At 45.6% G+C, this 19,147-nt stretch overlaps 1 protein-coding gene across 1 annotated transcript in view; it reads left to right on the top strand.

Annotated features, from left to right (window-relative positions):
* Nucleotides 1–9,748: 9,748 nt before the first annotated feature.
* Nucleotides 9,749–19,147, top strand: part of LOC138296403 (alpha-1-antiproteinase-like) — a 60,398-nt gene continuing 50,999 nt past the window's right edge. The window contains exon 1 of the mRNA XM_069235490.1: nucleotides 9,749–10,470. Coding sequence (XP_069091591.1) covers nucleotides 9,957–10,470 — 514 coding nt within the window. The 5' untranslated portion in view covers nucleotides 9,749–9,956. The remainder of the gene's footprint in view (nucleotides 10,471–19,147) is intronic.

The following is a 19,147-nucleotide window of genomic DNA, read 5'->3' as shown; positions in this document are numbered from 1 at the left end:
ACTCCTGAGAGCATAGGAGCCTCTGTGTGGTAGCACTTCAACACATCTCACCTGAGAAAGGCGCTTCACTGCACGAGTGCTTGGATGCCTGCTGTCCCACCCCCCACCTGCACCCAAGTGGGATGTCCGAGTCACAAGAATCTGTTGACTTAAGTCTATATGACCCAAATCTACACCCAGCAGTGCATTTCCCAAGTGCAGAGGCTGAAGCTGCAAGGATCTGTATCCCTCCTCAATCCAGAGGCAGCAATAATACTGGTCATTGACTGGTTAGCTGCCCTTGTCTCACCACCCCTTGCAAAATGACTTGACAGTTTTGAGGAGCATCCTTTGATTATTACTAGGCAAATTGCTTCATTCATCTTGAGAATTCATTAAGCTTTGTATGGCAACACTCTCCGTAGTTTTATCTCAAGCTTGACATGCACTGCTGAACTGTACTCAGTTTTCTCTTGTGGTGAAGGCACTCATTGAGAAGTTATGCAGACCATTGTTGCTTTTTCATGCCATCCTCTGGAAACCTGGCAATAAGCCCTCTGCAGTATCACATATTAAGTTAAGAAATGTTTGCAGGCTTGGTCATCAGTTTCTTCTTATAGGTCATGAAGTTAGCTATTACATTTTCATGTGCAAGTCTCTCACATCAAACCCACTGTTTATTGTTAACCATGTCAAATGGGGTAGGGTGTCTGAAGACGCCTTGAGCAATGCTCTAGCTGTCAGACAAGTTTGTGGGTAACAATCAGTAGCTGCTGAATTTGAAGTCTAGGTGCCAGACTTACACAATTCTATTCCATTTTTTTAAAGTATATCCAGAGAATCCTGTGTCTAACTTATGTTACTACAAGATCTGAAAACAAGCACCGCCTTTCTTAAATGGTCACCTTGCTGCTTCCCTTTTGTCTCACAGCATCTGTTGTATGTGAATGTGGGAAGGTTCTCCCTGCTATGCACTGGATTGGCTGGTTACAAGAGACCCCTACACTAGTTCATCTTCCTGCTGCCATACAAGCATTGGACGCATACCCTACTGGCTGGCAGCCACTGCATTAGACTTGCATTAGACTTGTGTACATTTAGGGACACAGATTCTGGGTTGTCACTGGCCAAAACCATGTCATTCCCCACTTCCAATGGGTGGCAGAGCAACCCCAGGAACAAACCTTGTAGCCCCGACCAAGCAGGAGCTATAATTGCTTTCACTTTCCTGCACCCAAGGGCAACTACACAAAGTGGTAGTATATAGGTGAACCGTAGACCAAAGGAAGGGGATAAGAGAGAAAACACAGACACTAAAACGAGTCACTCTGACAAGCAGTAATCCATATATATATCAGTATTGGCTCAACACTGTTCCAATTTAGGAAAGAATTGAAGTCGCACCTCTATATGGAACACTACATCACAATGTATTAGCCATCCACACCTCAGCTTCCTTTTCTATTACTCGCTTGGCTCTAAGCATGCACTTAGCCTTGTACAGCACTCAGCTGCCTTTTGGCTAGGTTTGCACTCTGTATGTATATGGTATTTATATAAACTCATGAGGCCTGGGCATGTTATTTTAGCCATAGGCCTGCAGCCTGGGTCTTTAGCCTGGTTGTAATTCATTTTCATAAATTTTTATTTTCTGAGCAGAAGCTCGCTTCTGCGGTGATGTTTTATTTTCCTTTATCTTGTATACTTTTAGCATAGAAACTGTTTTCATTCTTTGTTCTTTTGTTCTGTGCTCTGCTCAATGCTGTCTCCAATATGTTGCCGGCACAAAGTGGAACACCGCAATCTCTGCCACTTCACAGAAAGATGCATGTTTTACATTACATTAGCACAGAATATTAGCTATTTTATTATAAAATATCTCTGAGTCCCCTATACATTAGAGGAAGAGTTCCAGCCAAAAGTTTGCCACTGAATGCCGTCACTTCATTGCAGCTGTCTGCTGATACTTGATATCTTTTTATCTGCCAACATGAGAGAGGGCTCTCAGTAGACTAACAGTCGTCTTCGTTACTACCAAATCCACATATGGGGCAGTGCTTAATTTGTGCTTGTTGTTTCCGGTGCTGAGCACCGCACTTATTTTTGAGGGCCGGGGCTTAATCTTCTGCCTCAAGCATTTGCTGCGAGCAAAAGACACATATAGAAAAGACAGAGAAAGGGTAAAACGAAAAAGTGTCACAAAGGGAGAAAGTAGAAAGCTGCAAGAGTGAGTTGGAGGGGCAGGGAAGCGCTTTATATGGATTGAAGAGGCCCGTGTTCACACATTTAATTGCAGCAGCAGCGTGTTTAAGAGGAGGTCTTTGGGCACCAGCACCTTTTTATTTACAAATTAAGCACTGGCATGGGGGTTGGTGTCTTCCTAGAGATTCCGAAGGGCGGATTAGGGCTAACACTGCTGTGCTCTAATATAGTACTTTAGTGGCATAGGTAGGAATTCCAACACCTATCACTCTGACACTATGGTGGGACTTTTCTTATGTTTCACTTTCTTTGTCACCACATTAGTATTATTATGTTTTATCATCCTAATCATTGCATCACATGCTATTTTATCTAGAATGCAATTGATTCAATAAAGTATATTGAACCAATCTTTGCTTCTGTTTGTCTTTGCATGTGTGAGACGAATGTAACTGGGAGAAAAGAATGAGACCTGTTCCACCACGATTTCCCCTGAGAAGTCAAAATGTCATGCGCATGGTTGACACAAATAACTGCCATTTCCATGTGCTCATGAGGTACTGCTAGCTGGCCAAAAGGGTTAGGCCGACAGCTGTCATAAGGTGTGAAATTGGACTGAGTTCCCCACAACCTGGTGGTGCTGCCACCCGAATCCAGAAGTCACATGGCAATTTTAGATTGAAGTTGTTCAAGCTTGAACCTTAAAACGATCAATCCTCAAGTGGTGTCCTTATCTCTGAACAGGTACATTTACCATGGTGAACCCGCAACAAGTGGTAATTGCTGTTAACATGCGACCTCTCTTCACTAATTATTTATTAGCCAATGGCCTTATGGCCCAGAGGGGTGCAGTTACGTTTGTGGTTGAGGCTCATCCAGCAGACAGGACAGAAATGTTCTACTCTTAGGTCAATTTTCCAGCAGTTGATGGGAACACTAATACATTTCATCACTATCCGCATGCTAATGCACCTGCACAATACAGAGTATATACATACATAGAGATACTGCTATCTTTTCAAGACCACAAGAACTGGCTTGATGGCACCCTACCCCACACAGTACTTCTTGTTAGGCTAGGTCCTCTGAGCAATGATGGACTTTATTGGCCACATATACAACGTATCCTGATGCAGGCACCTTGGCGGTAGATGAAGCTCACCACTTATACATTGAGCTTGTAGCAATATATAGACTCTTAGTACAGTTTGTAATGCAAACATTAAAAAGAAACTCAGCACATGGTGCTCCAGCACAACCGCACGCAGTCACACTAGGTAATAACTCTGCAAGGGTGCATTGGATCATGGGTAGAGTCCCCACAAAATGTGAAGAAATTCTGTTGTGGTTAGCTCAAAAGATAAACGCGCTGGAAGCTGTGTTTGCCCATACTGGACCTCAAGATAAACACGGAATTCTCACTATGTGTTTGCCATTTGGGGTGGTTCTCGCAGTGGATAACTGCTACACTTGGGGCACGGTATTTGCCACTTTCTCTACGACGGCACACCAACACTTACCAATCTTCCAGAGGTGTTAAAACAAATTCAAGATGAATACTGGGCTGCCCTGTCCCTGGATTTGGGGATGCAATTAATGGGCACTTTTGCTACAGTGTCCTCAATAATATTAAGTAACCTTAAAAGGGAAGCAGTAGCACTAGCAGTGCGCGTGCACCTCTGGGATGTTCCTGTACTGGAACAAGAACGCGAGCTGCCTAAAACCTATAACCTGTGAAATAGGGCTAATATAAAAACTCCTGATAGATATCAATATACTGATACACATCCATCATTTCATGACTCACCGAATAAATGTAGCGAGAGAGGTGGGCGATCAAAACAGCGCACAGAGTATGTGAAACTGAAAAAAATTCACAAGAGTCAATTGAAGTTTCAATTAAAAAAAGAAGAGAAACTTCCACAACAAAAAACCCAATTTAAAAAGAAGAAGGTGGCAGCTATTTGTGAATGAAATGGCACGCAAGATGAGAGTTTTATTGAGGAACAGGAACCGGGCACTGGCCCTGTTAGACAGCGCAGCAGAGGTCACAATAGTTTGGTGGAATCTTCTAAAGCATCTGGAGGTGAAAGCAACTGATTACTTCAAGGTAGTCGAGACTGCGGACCTGCGTGTCTCCCCTCCGACTAGGCTGTATAGAATGAAAATACAATTAGAGGGAGACATTGAGTGCATAATTGACATTATATTTTGAAAAAGATTAACTGGCATTTATGACATTTTGTTGGCCAAAAAAAGACTGGCTGCCAGACTTTTTCTGTGAAGTCCCGCGGGGGAGAGCAAATAATTAAGCCTTCCTTCGCGCCCCTAGTTCCTATAGAATTAATAGGGTCATACTCATTTGATTGGGATTTAGCACAGACACCCTGCTCTGTATCTCAACCATGTTTGGTGGGATAAGGATCCTCCCTACCATGTGATACCAATTAGGTCCCAACCACAGCCTCAACCTCAATATCCTATTAAGTATGAGGTTAAAGCTCTTGTGAGAGAGATTCTAGCACAGCTAGAGTACCAGGGTGTAATTGAGCCCTGTGACTCACCAATGAACAATCCTCTATTTCCTGTTGCAAAACCAGACCATTCATATAGAATAGTCTTAGATTACAGACAAGCAGTCATACATGTACATTTGCTATCCAAAATGCACGTAGCACAGCACTCATTATCAATATAATGCGCACAAAATACAAAACGACATTGGATATTTCCAACGGCTTCTTCTGCCAAGATATAGCTTCTGAAAGCAAGGATCCTACAGTATTGTCTTAGGCTCACAGAAAAACTTTTGTAGACTTCCACAGGGGTATAAAAACAGCTCTGGGTTGTTTTCAGCACGTGCAACATCCATTTTATACGACATTGACCCTGAAGCGTTGTCCTCAGTTGATGACATCTGCCTAACGCATGATGTTCTCGTTCACCAATTTGAAACGGGGGGCCCGCATTGTTGTGGGATTTGCCGAATTCAGCTACAAATCTAATAAAAAAAAAAAATGCCTTTCTCTGTGTCCTATTTTTGGGATACAAGGTATTGGATGAAGGCAAGAGCGTGACACCCCACTTTCTAGAAAAGTGTGCACAATTGCAACCACCAAATACCATACAAAACTCCAGTCTTTATTGTTTCTTTTAAACTTTGGCAGAACTTACATTCCTGATTATGCCCAACGCATTAGACCATTATATGATTTAATATGGCCCAACTTTTCAAGTAAATTTTGGACAGTTAAACACACATGCATTACAACAAGGCATGCTTGCAGGAAAACATTTACACACTGGACAACAAAACACATTTGTCATCACAGTAATTGCTGGTGCCATCGATTTCACCAATGTAACATTTAATGAGGGTGAGCCCATCCCTATTGTATACAAACCACACCTGTACTCTACAGCTGAACAACACTTTGTTCCCACAGAAAAAAATTGACTGCTGTTCAGATGGCTGTCTTTAAAAAGAGACCTCTGGCTCAGGGGAAACACATTACTGTTGTCTCTCCAATCCCAGCCCTTGAGGCTGTCACAAAGGCTAGCGTTCCTAATGCAAGAGCATTACATTCACGTTGGATCCAATGGGCAATGTCTCTGACAGCCAACTGATGTTGACTACATTTTCGACCCAAAATTACAAATTCAAGAATTCCTTCAATATGAAATGGAATGTCCAATCCTGGCAAATACTTTGCCAATTGATCAATATCAAACAATCATTTACACTGATGGTTCAGCCCAATCAGCCATGGGCACAAAACACCAATACTCTGCCGCTTGCGCGGCTGTAAGTGGCTACATGAAAGATCGTGAATTCCATCCACAAAATACTTACACACAGTCCTTAGGAGACTGCATTGCACAATTGGCAATGGAACACACGGATCAAGAACAACTAACATTGATAGTCTGTGATTTGTACTACTGGATCCAGTCCTTCAACGAATATCTGCATAACTGGTGTCAAAATGGTTTCAGAGATTCAAAAAGCAACACCACTAAACACATGTTACTGTGAGGGAAAGTAGCAGACCTGAAGGTCATACACTGGGACATCAACGTGTAACAGTACACGTTGTATGCAATACCTTGGCTGACCAAACTGGCAAAGTTAGCAGTAGCTACAGCTTCAGTTGCTGCAATAACACGTTCATGAACGAGGGTGGATGATGAAACACTGTTGCTGTGAAAGCTTCAGCTGATGGCAAGCCATGATCAAGGCATATCCTGCCAAACATTCCTACCGCACACTAGTCTAAACACTGCCTTAGTAACAATACTAGGGGTGGGTGATCGTGTGATCCCCAACCAAGACCAAAGATCTGAGTTGATAAAAACAGCACATGAGGGAGTTGCTTCTGCCCAGGCAGGTGTGGCGGCTGCTATTCCTCTACTCCCAAAATGGTATTGTTGGCCAGGTTTATTCAAACAGACAAAATAGTATATCCTTTGCTGTGACATTTGTCAGCAAATAAAAGGTCTATTGTTAAACGCCCACTGCAGACATCCCTTCTAATTTCAAACAAAGGTGTGGAATTTGAGTGTGTTCCCCACAACCTGGTGCGCTGCTGCCTGAATCCAGCAGTCTCATTGCTACAATGAGAGCCAACATGTCACATAGGAACCTAGGGGTCATCCGCTGTAGGGTTATAGTCAAAATAGCTTTTGCAAAGTATCAATGTAACAAACATACATTCATCAGAATTATATAGCTCACATGGAATACCAATTAATTTCTTCCCTAAGCATCACCACTACCATAAGTACAGGTGTCATGAATATATCAAAAGTCTTTTAAAATAAAATAAAAATCTGTTTCTTCCGTTCATTCAAATAGCATACAATGTTAGTTGTTATTAATATAGTTCTGTACTCCTTCAAGATAGGTCAGATTTAGTACTTTCATCTACAAAAGTTTGTTTTCCAAATACAACAATACTTCCTTAGGATGTTTCTCCATCTAGGACTTCTCCAAACAAGCTTCAAGGAAAAAGTGAACACTCTCTGTGGTATCCAAAAGAACTGAAACAAAACTGCAGCAACAAAGATTTACAATTAGAATGGCTTAAAAGTGTCCACTTCAATTTCCAAACTGTGTAAAAGTTCAAAGGAATTGTGGGGAATGTAGATTGTATGGAGCGTGGATGCATAGTACGTCCTCCAGAGACACAAGACCTTTTGCCAAGTGACCCTGATATTTTGTGACCACCTCCAATCTTTCCTTCCCTTTAATGACCTTGTCACAAGTGAGGTTGGACTATGAGGCTTGTGTGCCAGTTAAGCACTGCAAGGTGAACCTCAGACCTTGACACCCACTACCACTTACTGAAACGTGTGCCCTGCAAATGTATGATTTTTACATTATATAGTGTCCTGGTGCTCTCAACCCTACTGATTATCTATCACTGTACCCTGTAAACCGACATCAGCTGCATGTCACCTAGTGGGGCCCAGTGAAGAACATGTCCAAACTTGGTGTCACAGGGCCCCTGCCCCAGAGGCCTGAAAGTCATTGCAGAGATGACCAGTGGTGATGAAGCGGCATCGGACTATCGCAAGATAGCATGAGAACATTGTGTCTTGAAGGCCTCTGACACCACATCCCACATGTTAAAAGCCCGGGTGTGTCCTCTACCTGGAGGCAACATAAATTAAGCAGGAGCAAGGACAATGTCATACTCAATAGACATTAATTTTGAGATTCTCAAAAGCAATGCCCAATCAACTGTCTGGAACATTAAGTGCATCTAGACGCGGGCTGCACAAGAGTCTATCTTAGGGGAAAAGTCTAGATTCCAGAGATGGGTAGATTGGTTGAACAAACAGTACATTGCACATGGTCAGGCTGCTGACATCTGGACTGTTCCTCTGAAGGTGTTCCCCCCCAAACTCAAAAATGATGAGCCAACTGGGGATTACTACAAGAGGTGAAAATCAACAAAACGTCATGCTGGTGTGACTTGGTTGAATACCTTAGCATTTTGAATATATCATATGAAAAAATATTTTATGACAGCACCAAGGCAATGGCTCTGTGAAGTGGTTAAATATAACAGGAGAGTCAAACTTGAGCAACAAGAAAACCTTGAGTGGTCCATCCACATAATCCTCTGCATGTACCACAAAACCACCCACTGCTCCATACACTGCGCCCCAGTCTCTGTGCTTTATGGCTTTGCTCTCACAGGTCCCAGCCCCTCAAAGGAAGAGTGACAACCAACCAGCACAGAAGAGTGTAAACCAAAGTAGAAGTGTAAACACTTGGAAAAGCCTCATAAGGAGGGAGCGCCCTCTCACAGTTGGGTTTGGTATCTGAGTGACTGTTATTTCCAAGGGGTAAGCAGAGGACTCTTATGACAATCACAAAAGGTAAGTGCACAGACAAGGTGACAAAGTAACCAGAAATATATCCATGTTCAAAACCATTAAGAATGAACAAGGACTCAAACGACCTTGACCCATGGAGCATCCAAGGAATGGTGAGAGTCCCAACATTCCCTATTGGATCCTTACCAGCAGGACCCCATTCAATTGAACCAGCACTCTGGCCAGAGGTCTCCACCAAGAAAAGAGATAGACACTAAAGGGTTTGACTCCATCCTTGCTCAGTGCAGAAATTGTCTATTTCATGTACAGATAATACACATTGCCAAGTTTCTACCTCACCACTGACTGTAATGGAGAGAGTGATAGGGTTGTGACAACCATTTTTTTATGAAATGACATTCACGCACATTGCATGTGCTATTTTTGTCCCTCTAATGTAGGACCTGGTCCCATCTTTTGAAGCTTAAGAGATGCCAAATTGGGCGTTAAACACCCATCACAGACACGCCACTGGTTGGTTGGTGCTACACATAACTAATAAATATATATAAGTTGCTTAATAATTGTACTTGCGTTAGGGTGAGTTCTTTCATTTCCAGGGTATTTTCCATGGACCATAATGCTTGAGAGTAGCGGGAACCAGCAGGGCAACCCCTACCCACCACGGGAACTGCTCACATGAACAGGGCCTACCCAATAATTAGGTGAACCACCCGGTGCCTGCATCCTGAATGAAGATCCCGAGGTTTAAGTCCTGCAAAACTAAATTGGCCTTTCAACCTTCCACTGCCAAAGTGAATAGCACGGAGGTGGGCGATGATAACATAGCAATGTTATTGTTACATAGAATAATGGATTGAATGCTCTAAAATGACAGAAACAAGCAAATGATTATTTTGTAACCACTGTGGTACCCGCTGCACTGAACGTAGTACCCCAAAACTAACCTTGTTAATGGCATTCCCACAAACCACGGAAGATGATACAGAAAAGGCTTTAATATTGGTTGGCTCCACTTTTTTTTATTTCGTTTCCAAGTAATTGGAAATATCTGATCAGGGTAATTTTAGTTATAAAATGTACGTTGTTTTATTTAAACAAAAATACGCAACATCTTCTTTAAATGACAAAAGCCAAGTAGTCTTTCGCGTTACAAAGGAATCTGCTTTTCTCACTTTTTCTTCTCAAACACACAAGTGTATAATGTTAGGACGCGAATACTATTGTATTTAATCCACCATTCAAAGATGGCCAGCGCGTTTGCATTCACGGGCCAGAGACATTTGCATCCCAACCCTCTTCCTGCTTTCAGTCAGTAAGTCAGGTTACCCAACCCCTTCACCTCACTTCACAGAAGCATATTCTCGGAGAGCGTCGGTGTACCAGAGTGAGCTGAAACCTTAGCAGAGTTAAAGAAGGAACGCTTCAGCATGGCCAGTCAGAAAGTGGCGCCCGGTAACATGCAGTTTGCTTTCACCTTCTACAAGCAAGTCGCCGCAGCGGCTCCGTCCAAGAACATATTCTTCTCTCCCGTCAGCATCTCCACCGCCCTGGCCATGCTGTCCGTGGGGGCGCGGTCGGGCACCCTGTCCCAGATGGTGGAGAGTTTGGGGTTTCCACCTAGTGTAGTGCCCTTGACGGAGGTGCATGCCGGCTTCCACCACCTGCTCCAGGTGTTGAACGACCCCGGCAGCCAGCTGAAGCTGCACATGGGAAACGCCCTATTCATCCGAGAGGGCGTCGACCTGCTGCGACCCTTCCTCGACGAGCTGAAGCAGAACTACCTGTCTGAAGCATTTTCCACCGATTTCCAAAATGAGGAGAAGGCAAAGAAGCAGATCAATGGTTACGTTGAGGAGCAAACAAAAGGCAAAATTGTCGACTTGCTCAGCAGTCTGGACACGAGGACAGTGCTTGTTCTTATCAGCTACATTTACTTTAGAGGTAAGATGTATTTTGCACGAACGAAACCGCACAAGGTCTTGATGTTACTTTTGCAAGGTGTATTTATGGTAATTTGACAGCAAAAGTGCAATCAGTTTTTAGGTTATTACTCAAAGACAATCGTGCGGTACACCCATTGATTATTTTTGTCCTGCAGGTGGGAATTAAACATTTAAAAACATACATTTTCATGAGTAGCGGATTTTGAAAAGTTATCGGAAAGTGTCCTGTTCTATCTTCCCTTTTTTACTTTCTCGTTCAGAAGTAATCGGATTACTTACTTCGATTACTTATTATGTAATCAAATGATGCACTAAAATAATGTGAGATAAATCACTTGTAACTGTGCAAATTGCACTACGGTGGCTAACTTTGGTTCATTTCTGAATGTCACCTTTTTATATCAGATAGTGCTGCCCTAAGTTAGACTGCATTTTATTCAGTGTCCTTGAATTGTCGAGCCTTTAATGCATTTCACATCTATAAAAGCTCGGTATTTACCTAGCCCTATCACATTCACAAAACTGTACAAACGATGGTATTTGCTTTGCTAAACAGAAAAAAAAATGTTGTTTGCAAAGGGCGATGTGTCCTTTACATTCGCATGCACTACATTTCTTTTATTATCCTTTGACGTGTAGTTTCCTTAACAAAAATGTTCTTCATACTAAGTCTGGGTGTGTACTTTTATCTAGAGAAATACCTAACCTCGTCAGTCAGTGCCTGGGAGACAGCTGCACCCATTTGCTGAAGTCCAGTGAGACTGAAAGCTTAGGCAGTGGTTTTTAAGTGATCCCTATTCACGCAGCAGTGTCTCTGAATTTAATGCGCTCTTTGGCTGCCATCCAGTTGATATGATTATGGTTACACGAATTTTCCACAACAGCAATTAAAGTTTTCAGCTAGAATGTAGGTATTGTATTGATATGACCCCTCCTAGACGTGTGAGACACCGACTTGCTCCTGGCCTCTTATTGCCTTCCCTTCTCCCTCGGAAACACACACAGGAGGCCTTACTGGAAGTTATAAATGGCCGCAGTTTATTACACCACGCAATACAATCACATGGTTCATAAAAAACATTGCACAAGTGGTTGTGCCACTCATGCCCCATGTTCAGACATTTCTTTTCTATCTAAATTCTTTAGTCCAGTCCTTCCTCTTGATCTGCTGGCTCTCTCTCATGTGTCATACCCACTGGAGGTTTTCAGCACATGACAACTGTTAGGCTTCCCTTGCTGCCAAGGTCCTTTGGGAGCCCCCTGGCCTTGCCCGGGCTGCAAGTGCCAAGCCTGCCTGCCACTGCCCCCTTAACCAGTCATTGCTAGCACTCCTTGTACCCCTGCCGTTAGGCATCCCAAGTGCACTGTCGGAGTGACTCTTGCTCTCAGTTCACTGTGCTTCTATGGCCTGACTGAGCGTCTCTCCTGCCATGCTGCATGTGGTTCCCTGACCACAACAGCTCACTCCTTCAAACCCTAGGAGAAACCAAGTAGTTTCAGCTCCCTAACTATGTTGAGCAGGAACATGTCCATACCCACTCCCGATAGATGCATCTGTCAGCTACGTGATACCCTGGTGTCCTCAAGTTGATGAGCCCATGCCTAACAAAGCCCCACAAGTTTGCCCTACAAAGCTTGGACATTGACCTTTTCAGTTTTCTCCTTGACCTTTCCACCACCCCGTGGTCCCTAGCCCCTCACCATTGTGCTCTTACTGTGATCTCAGACCATATTATGTGCGCTGGGTGTAAGAGCCTTGCTGCCGCCGTAAATCCAGACCATAGCATCTAGCAGATCGTTCCCACCTAGGCAGGTGCATTAGTTCCCACCAAGGTATATGACTACCGTGTTGGGTATGCTTTCCTTGGCAAGCGTGTTCTGTAACATTGGTAGCAGCTTGTCCCATTTCATACCCGTGCAACCCAGCCATACTACTTTCGTGTTGTGCAACCACAGCCACCGGTAGTTACATATTCTTGCCTCCGCCCACTGCTTTGCTCTGGATATGAAGGAGTGACCTAGGATCCAAACTGTGCGGCGTCCATCACTTGGGCCTGGTATGGAAAGAAATAACACTTAAGAGTTCATTGATATTACGTAACTCTTGAATGCCTCCAACTCCCAATGCCCTATGTGCCTCTCACTCAACCTGCATGCTGTCACGGTGGTCATCCCCCTATGCAGAATGAGTGGGACCCAAAAAGAGTTGTGGTGGAGGCCTGCGGGGGCTAAGGCCAGTCTCATGACAGCATTGAATTGGAAGCGGTTCAGATAAGAGCCATCCTAGTGCCTAAACAGAGGTTGCCCTGGTGGGATCCTTAATGCTGTGTATTTGCACAACCTGCAAACGGAGAAGATGTCCCCTTTTGCTATGCAATTCAGCTGGGATGATTTTCCCTTCCCCTCCTGATCGGTTTTGTGTACCACCATGTACCCCTGACCCAATGTCACGTCCTTCCCCCAGATGCATGCTGTGCCAGGGTGTTTCCTGGATGGGGCGACAAGCTCGCTCACCCTAAAGGCTCCAAAGAAGGCTAAGGTGAATGCTGCTTTGAACAGTGTTACTTCATAAACCCTGCTGCAAACCTCTGGCAGGACTCCCAACAATTTATTGACTATTGAAAAGTCAATGGGGCATCTCTGATCCCGCTGTCATCTTCCCCAGCCTTTCATGGCTGCCCTCCATATGAAGGAGTTGGTATGGACCGTTCCCCCCCAGCCAGCTTCACCTGATAGGCCACCCCACAGAGGTGTGTTTGGGCACAGGTTCTTTTTTTTCCAGTGGAGTACGCCCACGCTATGAACTCCTGTATATCCCGGTCCGCAACCACACTCTGTGTGGACACCCCTGTTGCCTTCTTGAAGGTTCCCAAGCACTTACGATACTTCACGTTTGTCTTAGGAGTGAGCACGTTGTCCACTTGCACCCTCAGGTCTGCTCCACCAGATCCCACAGATGGCCGGGTATTGGCGTCATTTCTGGCTCCGCTTGTGGTGCTAGCTCCGTGAATCTCTTTCTCTGAAAACGAGATAGTGCATCAGTCCTTCTTATTCTCCTGCCCCGGGATGTGCCTGGCTCTGATTGCGATCTCCCATAGTTGGCAGTCCACCAGGTGTCGCAACAGGCGCATCACAGCCAGGCATTTCTTTGCTCCCAAGTTGATTGCCCGCACTACCGCGTGGTTGTCTGACCACAGCAAGATCTGTTTGTTAGTTAACTGTGTTCCCCAGAATGTGAAAGCTACTATGATCGGAAAGAGTTCCAGGAGTGTGATGTTGCATGTTAACCCTCTGTTGTGCCAGCTTGGGGGCCAGAGCTCAGCTGTCCATGTAGGGCCTAGTATTGTCCCGAAGCCTTTGCCCCTTGCTGCATCTGTGAAAAGCTCCAGCTGCCATGAGGATACCCTTGGGTCCCTCCAAATCAAGATCCCGTTAAAATTGTCAAGAAAATCTAACCATTGCTCCAAGTCCTGCCTCACCTCAGTGGTCAATCTGACTCTGTGGTGTTTCTTTCTCATGCCCCTTGTAAACCATGCCAGATGCCTGACAAAGGGCCTGCCTGCAGGGATTACCCTGCTGGCGAAGTTGAGTTCCCCTATCAGCTTTTGTAACTCACCCAGGGTGGTTTTTTTCTTTTTGCTGTTCTGGTCCAGTTGTGTGTGAAAGGGAGTGCAACCTGCCCCCTTTTGAACTGGACCATCTACCTTGTGATTGGCAGCCTCAAAACATGCCCGCCAATCATGGCCAAGCCTGTTCCCAGGCTTTTTGGCCTCCCACTCTGCTGGCCCCTGCCCACCGGGGGGTATGTCCCACATGGCCCCCATTGGGTCCAGCTTCCCCTTCCTGGCCCGCAATCTCTCTTCATATGCTATTGCGGCTACTTTCGGAAGGTTAGTTCGCTGTGCTGTTGGAGAGCACTTGATTGGCCGACCATTGTATTTGTTGTGATCCTGCAAGGGAGGCATTTTGAAACTGTGCACAAGTGACTAGAGAAGTGTTCTTATTTTGTCCTCTAGTGTCCTCTAGTGCAGCCCCCACTAGTGGGATATAGAGGAGATGTGAGTGATTGAGGTGCAAATTTAGACCTGCAAACAAAATTTCGCCATATGAAGGGACGGTAAAAGGAAGAGATGGAGCCTGTGGAGTAGGCTGGGCCTTGAAACTATTGGCCCCAGAAGCAATAAAAATGCTTAGGAGGGGGCATGGCCAGTGAAATGGGACGGGACTTGAGCAGGTCACAGTCTGTGACCCACTGCAAACCCTCTTCCACCCACCCCCCCAAACACAATGACAGCTACAAAGGCTACAGCTCACGTTCCAGGGTAATTGCAAACCCGAATGAACATGTGCCTAGCTGCAAGACAATGTGAGTAAGAAAACACACTCTACAGGGGTTTCCAGCTCACATTGTCTAACACCATGTGATATCGGTCCCTCACCCGGGGAACATGTGAAAGGAGCCAATACGGTGCAACACACAATGACGCAGTGTGAGTTAGCAGCTCTTCAAACTACAGTTGAGGTTGAAAGATATAGGCAACTAAATTGAGAGCAGTTTAAGGCAACATTGGTGGGATCATCGAAGAGAAGCTGCAGATAACTTAGTGGCCACGCTTCTGTATGATCTCAAGACCAACAGGCCTGCAAGGTTTTGAAAGCAGGTATACAGCATAAGTTCTACATCGCAGCCGAAAGCCACAACAAACATCTCTGAAGCCATCTGACACCAGTACGTTTCTCAGCAGTTTGGCCCCTCAAGAGCAAACAGCAGTTGGCTTGACAACCAAGATCACTCAGTTAGAGGCATAATGCCCAAGCATCCTACTGATCCAATAAGAAGCGGTCGAGAAGCAAATAAATAAAAGGCTTCAGTGGGGAAAAAACAGGCTGTCATTGGAGCTAAATACCACCATTTGCCAATGACCAACTTATAACACCTGGGTAAATGCAGCTATGTGTGGTGTCCAGATTGGTGGTCACATCTACCCAGCAAGTTTGGCCTCTAGCGGAGATGAGTCTTGTAAAATGACTCTGCAGGAACATCACCCATTTCCGAGAACTTTCTGGAGTGGGTGAAGTCTAGAACAACAAATGTGTTGGGACTGGTGATCCAGGAAGAGACAGGTTGAATGAAACTCAGGGCTAGGTTAGTTGGAGCTACAGTGGTGTTGGCGCAAGCTGAAGCACGGGTGCCAGAAGCTGAAAAGAAAGTACTAGAGCTGATCTTCGGCTCTCAGCTTTTCACTCCAAACATCACAAGAGGAGTCCGAGCTAAGGATGGACAATAGCACAGAAATAAAACGTGCATCATAGTCTGAGTTGAGGGGTTGGGCAATTTGTGATCAAGCTGCTCCTGATCCTAAAGTCCACATGAGGTTTCCCTGTTTGCAAGGAGTTAATCCTCCATCACAATAGCAGGAGAATCCAAACTTTTTTTTTTTTTTTTACTCTGCCGAATAAAGTTAGTAATTGTAATAGAAAAGTCTGATATTTGGAAAATGATGTTTACTGCCGACAGATCATCTCTACTTTCATTGGCAAACCTAGGTCTTTTATACGACTAGACTGACTTAACTAGTACATAAATCATAGACCCTGGTGAATTGTAACAGCCCAATCAGTAGCCAACATTTGCATACTAAGCCACTGAAAATTGCAGTTAGTACCTGCTTGTTAGAAATGGGGCTTCTGGTTGGCTAGGGTATGCACCTCAGCAAGGCAGAACCCACCACTCTAATCAGAACAAGTCAGTTACAAACTAAAGATGAGCTGTGCTCACCCCCTAATAGCTTGCCACAGAGCAGTCAGGCTTATCCTCAGAGGTCATGTGTAAAGCATTTGTGAAACACACTTGCATCAGTGACACAATAAATACACCACAAGAGAGACTCCACACAATGATATATAAAAGGTATCCTATATAAACCATAGATCAAAACATCACAAATCAGTTATTACTTCGCCAATTAGGCAATTGTCAAACCATCACAGTTAGTGCAATAAGATAAAACATAAAAGTTGCACATGTCATGAAAAACATCCTACCTGTGCATACAAGGCAGATCCTGAAATATGCTTGTTATTCTGAAAGGGTAAAAATGACAAATACCATAACATCAGGTCATGAAATATAGCAGTTAGGTCAGGGAGAGAAAACACACGAATTACCAAAAATCCATGGAGTACATCAATCGCCACCTTGGTCATTACCTAGCATCAGTAATAACTGTACAGCCAATTACCCACATAGTTACAGTGCACCTGCACATCTATTATACGTTAAGAAGTATTGCAAGTGGGGAGGGGAGGGGGGTTGGCCTGACATCATGGTTGACAGAACGTGAGATTCCAAGCTCTCAGCCAATCCTTCGTAATCCTGACTGATCTTAACCATCGGCACTGTATTTTGCTCTACTGCTGCCCTGACGCTCTGGGGTTGCTGCATGGTGCCATAAATTACGAGAGCAGTGCCTAAGGCCTGGAGGGCACAGCGAGGATGGGAGAACTAACGCTGTGGCCCAGAGATGAACTCCCCCTAGTGCAGCCTTGGACTGGGGAAGCTTACTGCGGCGTGTCTTGTGCGGTCTGGTTCTGCCCCCCGTGTCCAGACATCCCTGGCTGAGTGCGGGGCTGCTGTGTCTGCCACCTGGGACTGCTGTGGCTGGAGCCCGTGGGGCCTGAGGGACGCGGGAAGGAGCCTGTTGCGGCCCGTCCCCAGGTAACCTGTACCTGCTCCCTGCTTGCCTACTAGGTCTTCTACTCATCTGTGGGGTCTTGAGCTGGAGAGGTCCACCGCAACATGATGTGTGTAGCCTGGTCATGGCCGCTTCCCCTGGGCCGCTCCAATCCTGGCTGTTGTGAAAGGGGCCTACGAGGCCTAGTGGAGGCGAGTGTAGGCCTGCTGCGGTTTGGACCTGCCGGATTCTTTCCCTCCCCGACTGTCAGTGAGTGTGGCTGCCGCCGCGGGGGCCCTGCAACTATTGCCCACCTTCTTCCTCCACGCAGCCCACATGAAAACAGATACAGCGAGGTGACACCAACCCATGAGTTAGGTCACTGGGAATCGTTGTCTTCTGCTCCCTGTACAGATGGTAGGCCAGGCCTGTTGCAACATTCTTGGAGGGCCCTGTTGTGAAGGGTGACCTTGGCGAACTGCTAGATGCGAGGTGAGAGGCTGATTGTGAAATTGATGCAACAGAGTATGCTCACACCGCTTTGGGGGCCCCTGTCCTTTCTTGTCACCCCACTGCCCGACACCATCACTCACTGAGGGACCTACCAATGAGACTTGCCTCTGCCACGTACAATTGAAAGCCCTGCGCCCCATCACAATGAGAACTTTCCACAGTGCCAGTGCAGGACTGACCAGCTGTGATGTGAACAATTTGGCACAGCGGCTGACAGGACGTTATGTGTGGCTTGTGGCTTTTGCATACCTACCCTATCCCCAGGAGGAATGACGCCCTTTGAGTCACCATCATTCATAAATATGGCTGCTTTTAGTAGGCTATCCGCGCGACACACCAGGGGCTGCTGCATCCAGCACATTGTTGGAGATGGACCTGTCACACGTCAGTGTGCTGTTGGATATAACCTCTAGGATCCTGCTGTGGTGGGGAACTGCGTGCTGGTGGGTCACATGCAACCAGAGGAGCTCAGTATCTGACACATCCCCACGATCTACCTATAACGACTTTATTCACGGGACACTGTTCAGGCCTCACTACTCCCTTCTTTCCAGTCCCCATTGCACTACCCATTAACTGTGTACCACGCAGGCAGCATGGGGAAGGATAAGTCTGCACGCTCTCATACATCGAATACCATTACACAACGCCTCAACAGCCCACTCAAAGGCTGAAGAGGCAGTCTGGTCTTTTGGAGTCTAGGGACTCACTGGAAGCAGAAGCGGAGCCCACTAGGGCGGAGATCTTAGCTGCGATACATGGAAACCACACCATTGTAGAGCACAGTATTGAATCTGTATCTATAAATGTAAATTTATTGGGCATTGACCTTCGCAGAGTGGCAGAAAAGGTCACGACTTCGGAATCACATATTGACACACTGCAGGGGGAGGTCTCCACCTTAAAGTGACAGATAGTGGTGGTATTGGCAGCGGCGGCTGAGTTGGACAGAAGGGTGGAGGATGCAGAGGGCCGCTCTCGTCGCAATAACGTCCGGCTCCTTGACTTTCCAGAGAGGTTGGAGGGGACCTCTACAGAGACCTTTGTAGAAAATTGGGTGAGGACTCTTCTGAAACCACTGGGCTTTTCCAGTCTGTTTGTGATTGAGAGTGTGCACAGGGCTCTGGTGACCCCTCCCCAGCCGGGAGCTCACCCTGGGGCTATCATAGCAAAAATATTGAATTACTGTGATCGAGATTGCCTCTCACGGGCGGCACGGGAACAAGAGATCCCTCAATATGAGAACTAGAAGATAGCCATGTATCCTGATTACATGAAACAGGTTTAGGAATGACGGACGTCTTTTATCGCTCTCAAGCAAAAGCAGAGGACACTGGACTTGCGTTATAAACTCCTATACCCAGCTCAACTACAAGTCATCTTTAATGACAAAGCTAATTTTTTTGGCAAGCTTGAGGAAGTATGGGAACGGCTGGAGCTTAGATATGCATCTTCTACAGGGGGTCTGCTGGACCTGGGAAGAAAGCC

The sequence above is a fragment of the Pleurodeles waltl genome, chromosome 5 (assembly GCF_031143425.1).
Source record: "Pleurodeles waltl isolate 20211129_DDA chromosome 5, aPleWal1.hap1.20221129, whole genome shotgun sequence".
Taxonomy (NCBI): Eukaryota; Metazoa; Chordata; class Amphibia; order Caudata; family Salamandridae; genus Pleurodeles; species Pleurodeles waltl.
The sequence above is the reverse complement of the archived record's forward strand: the minus strand, read 5'-3'. Positions and strand labels throughout refer to the sequence as shown.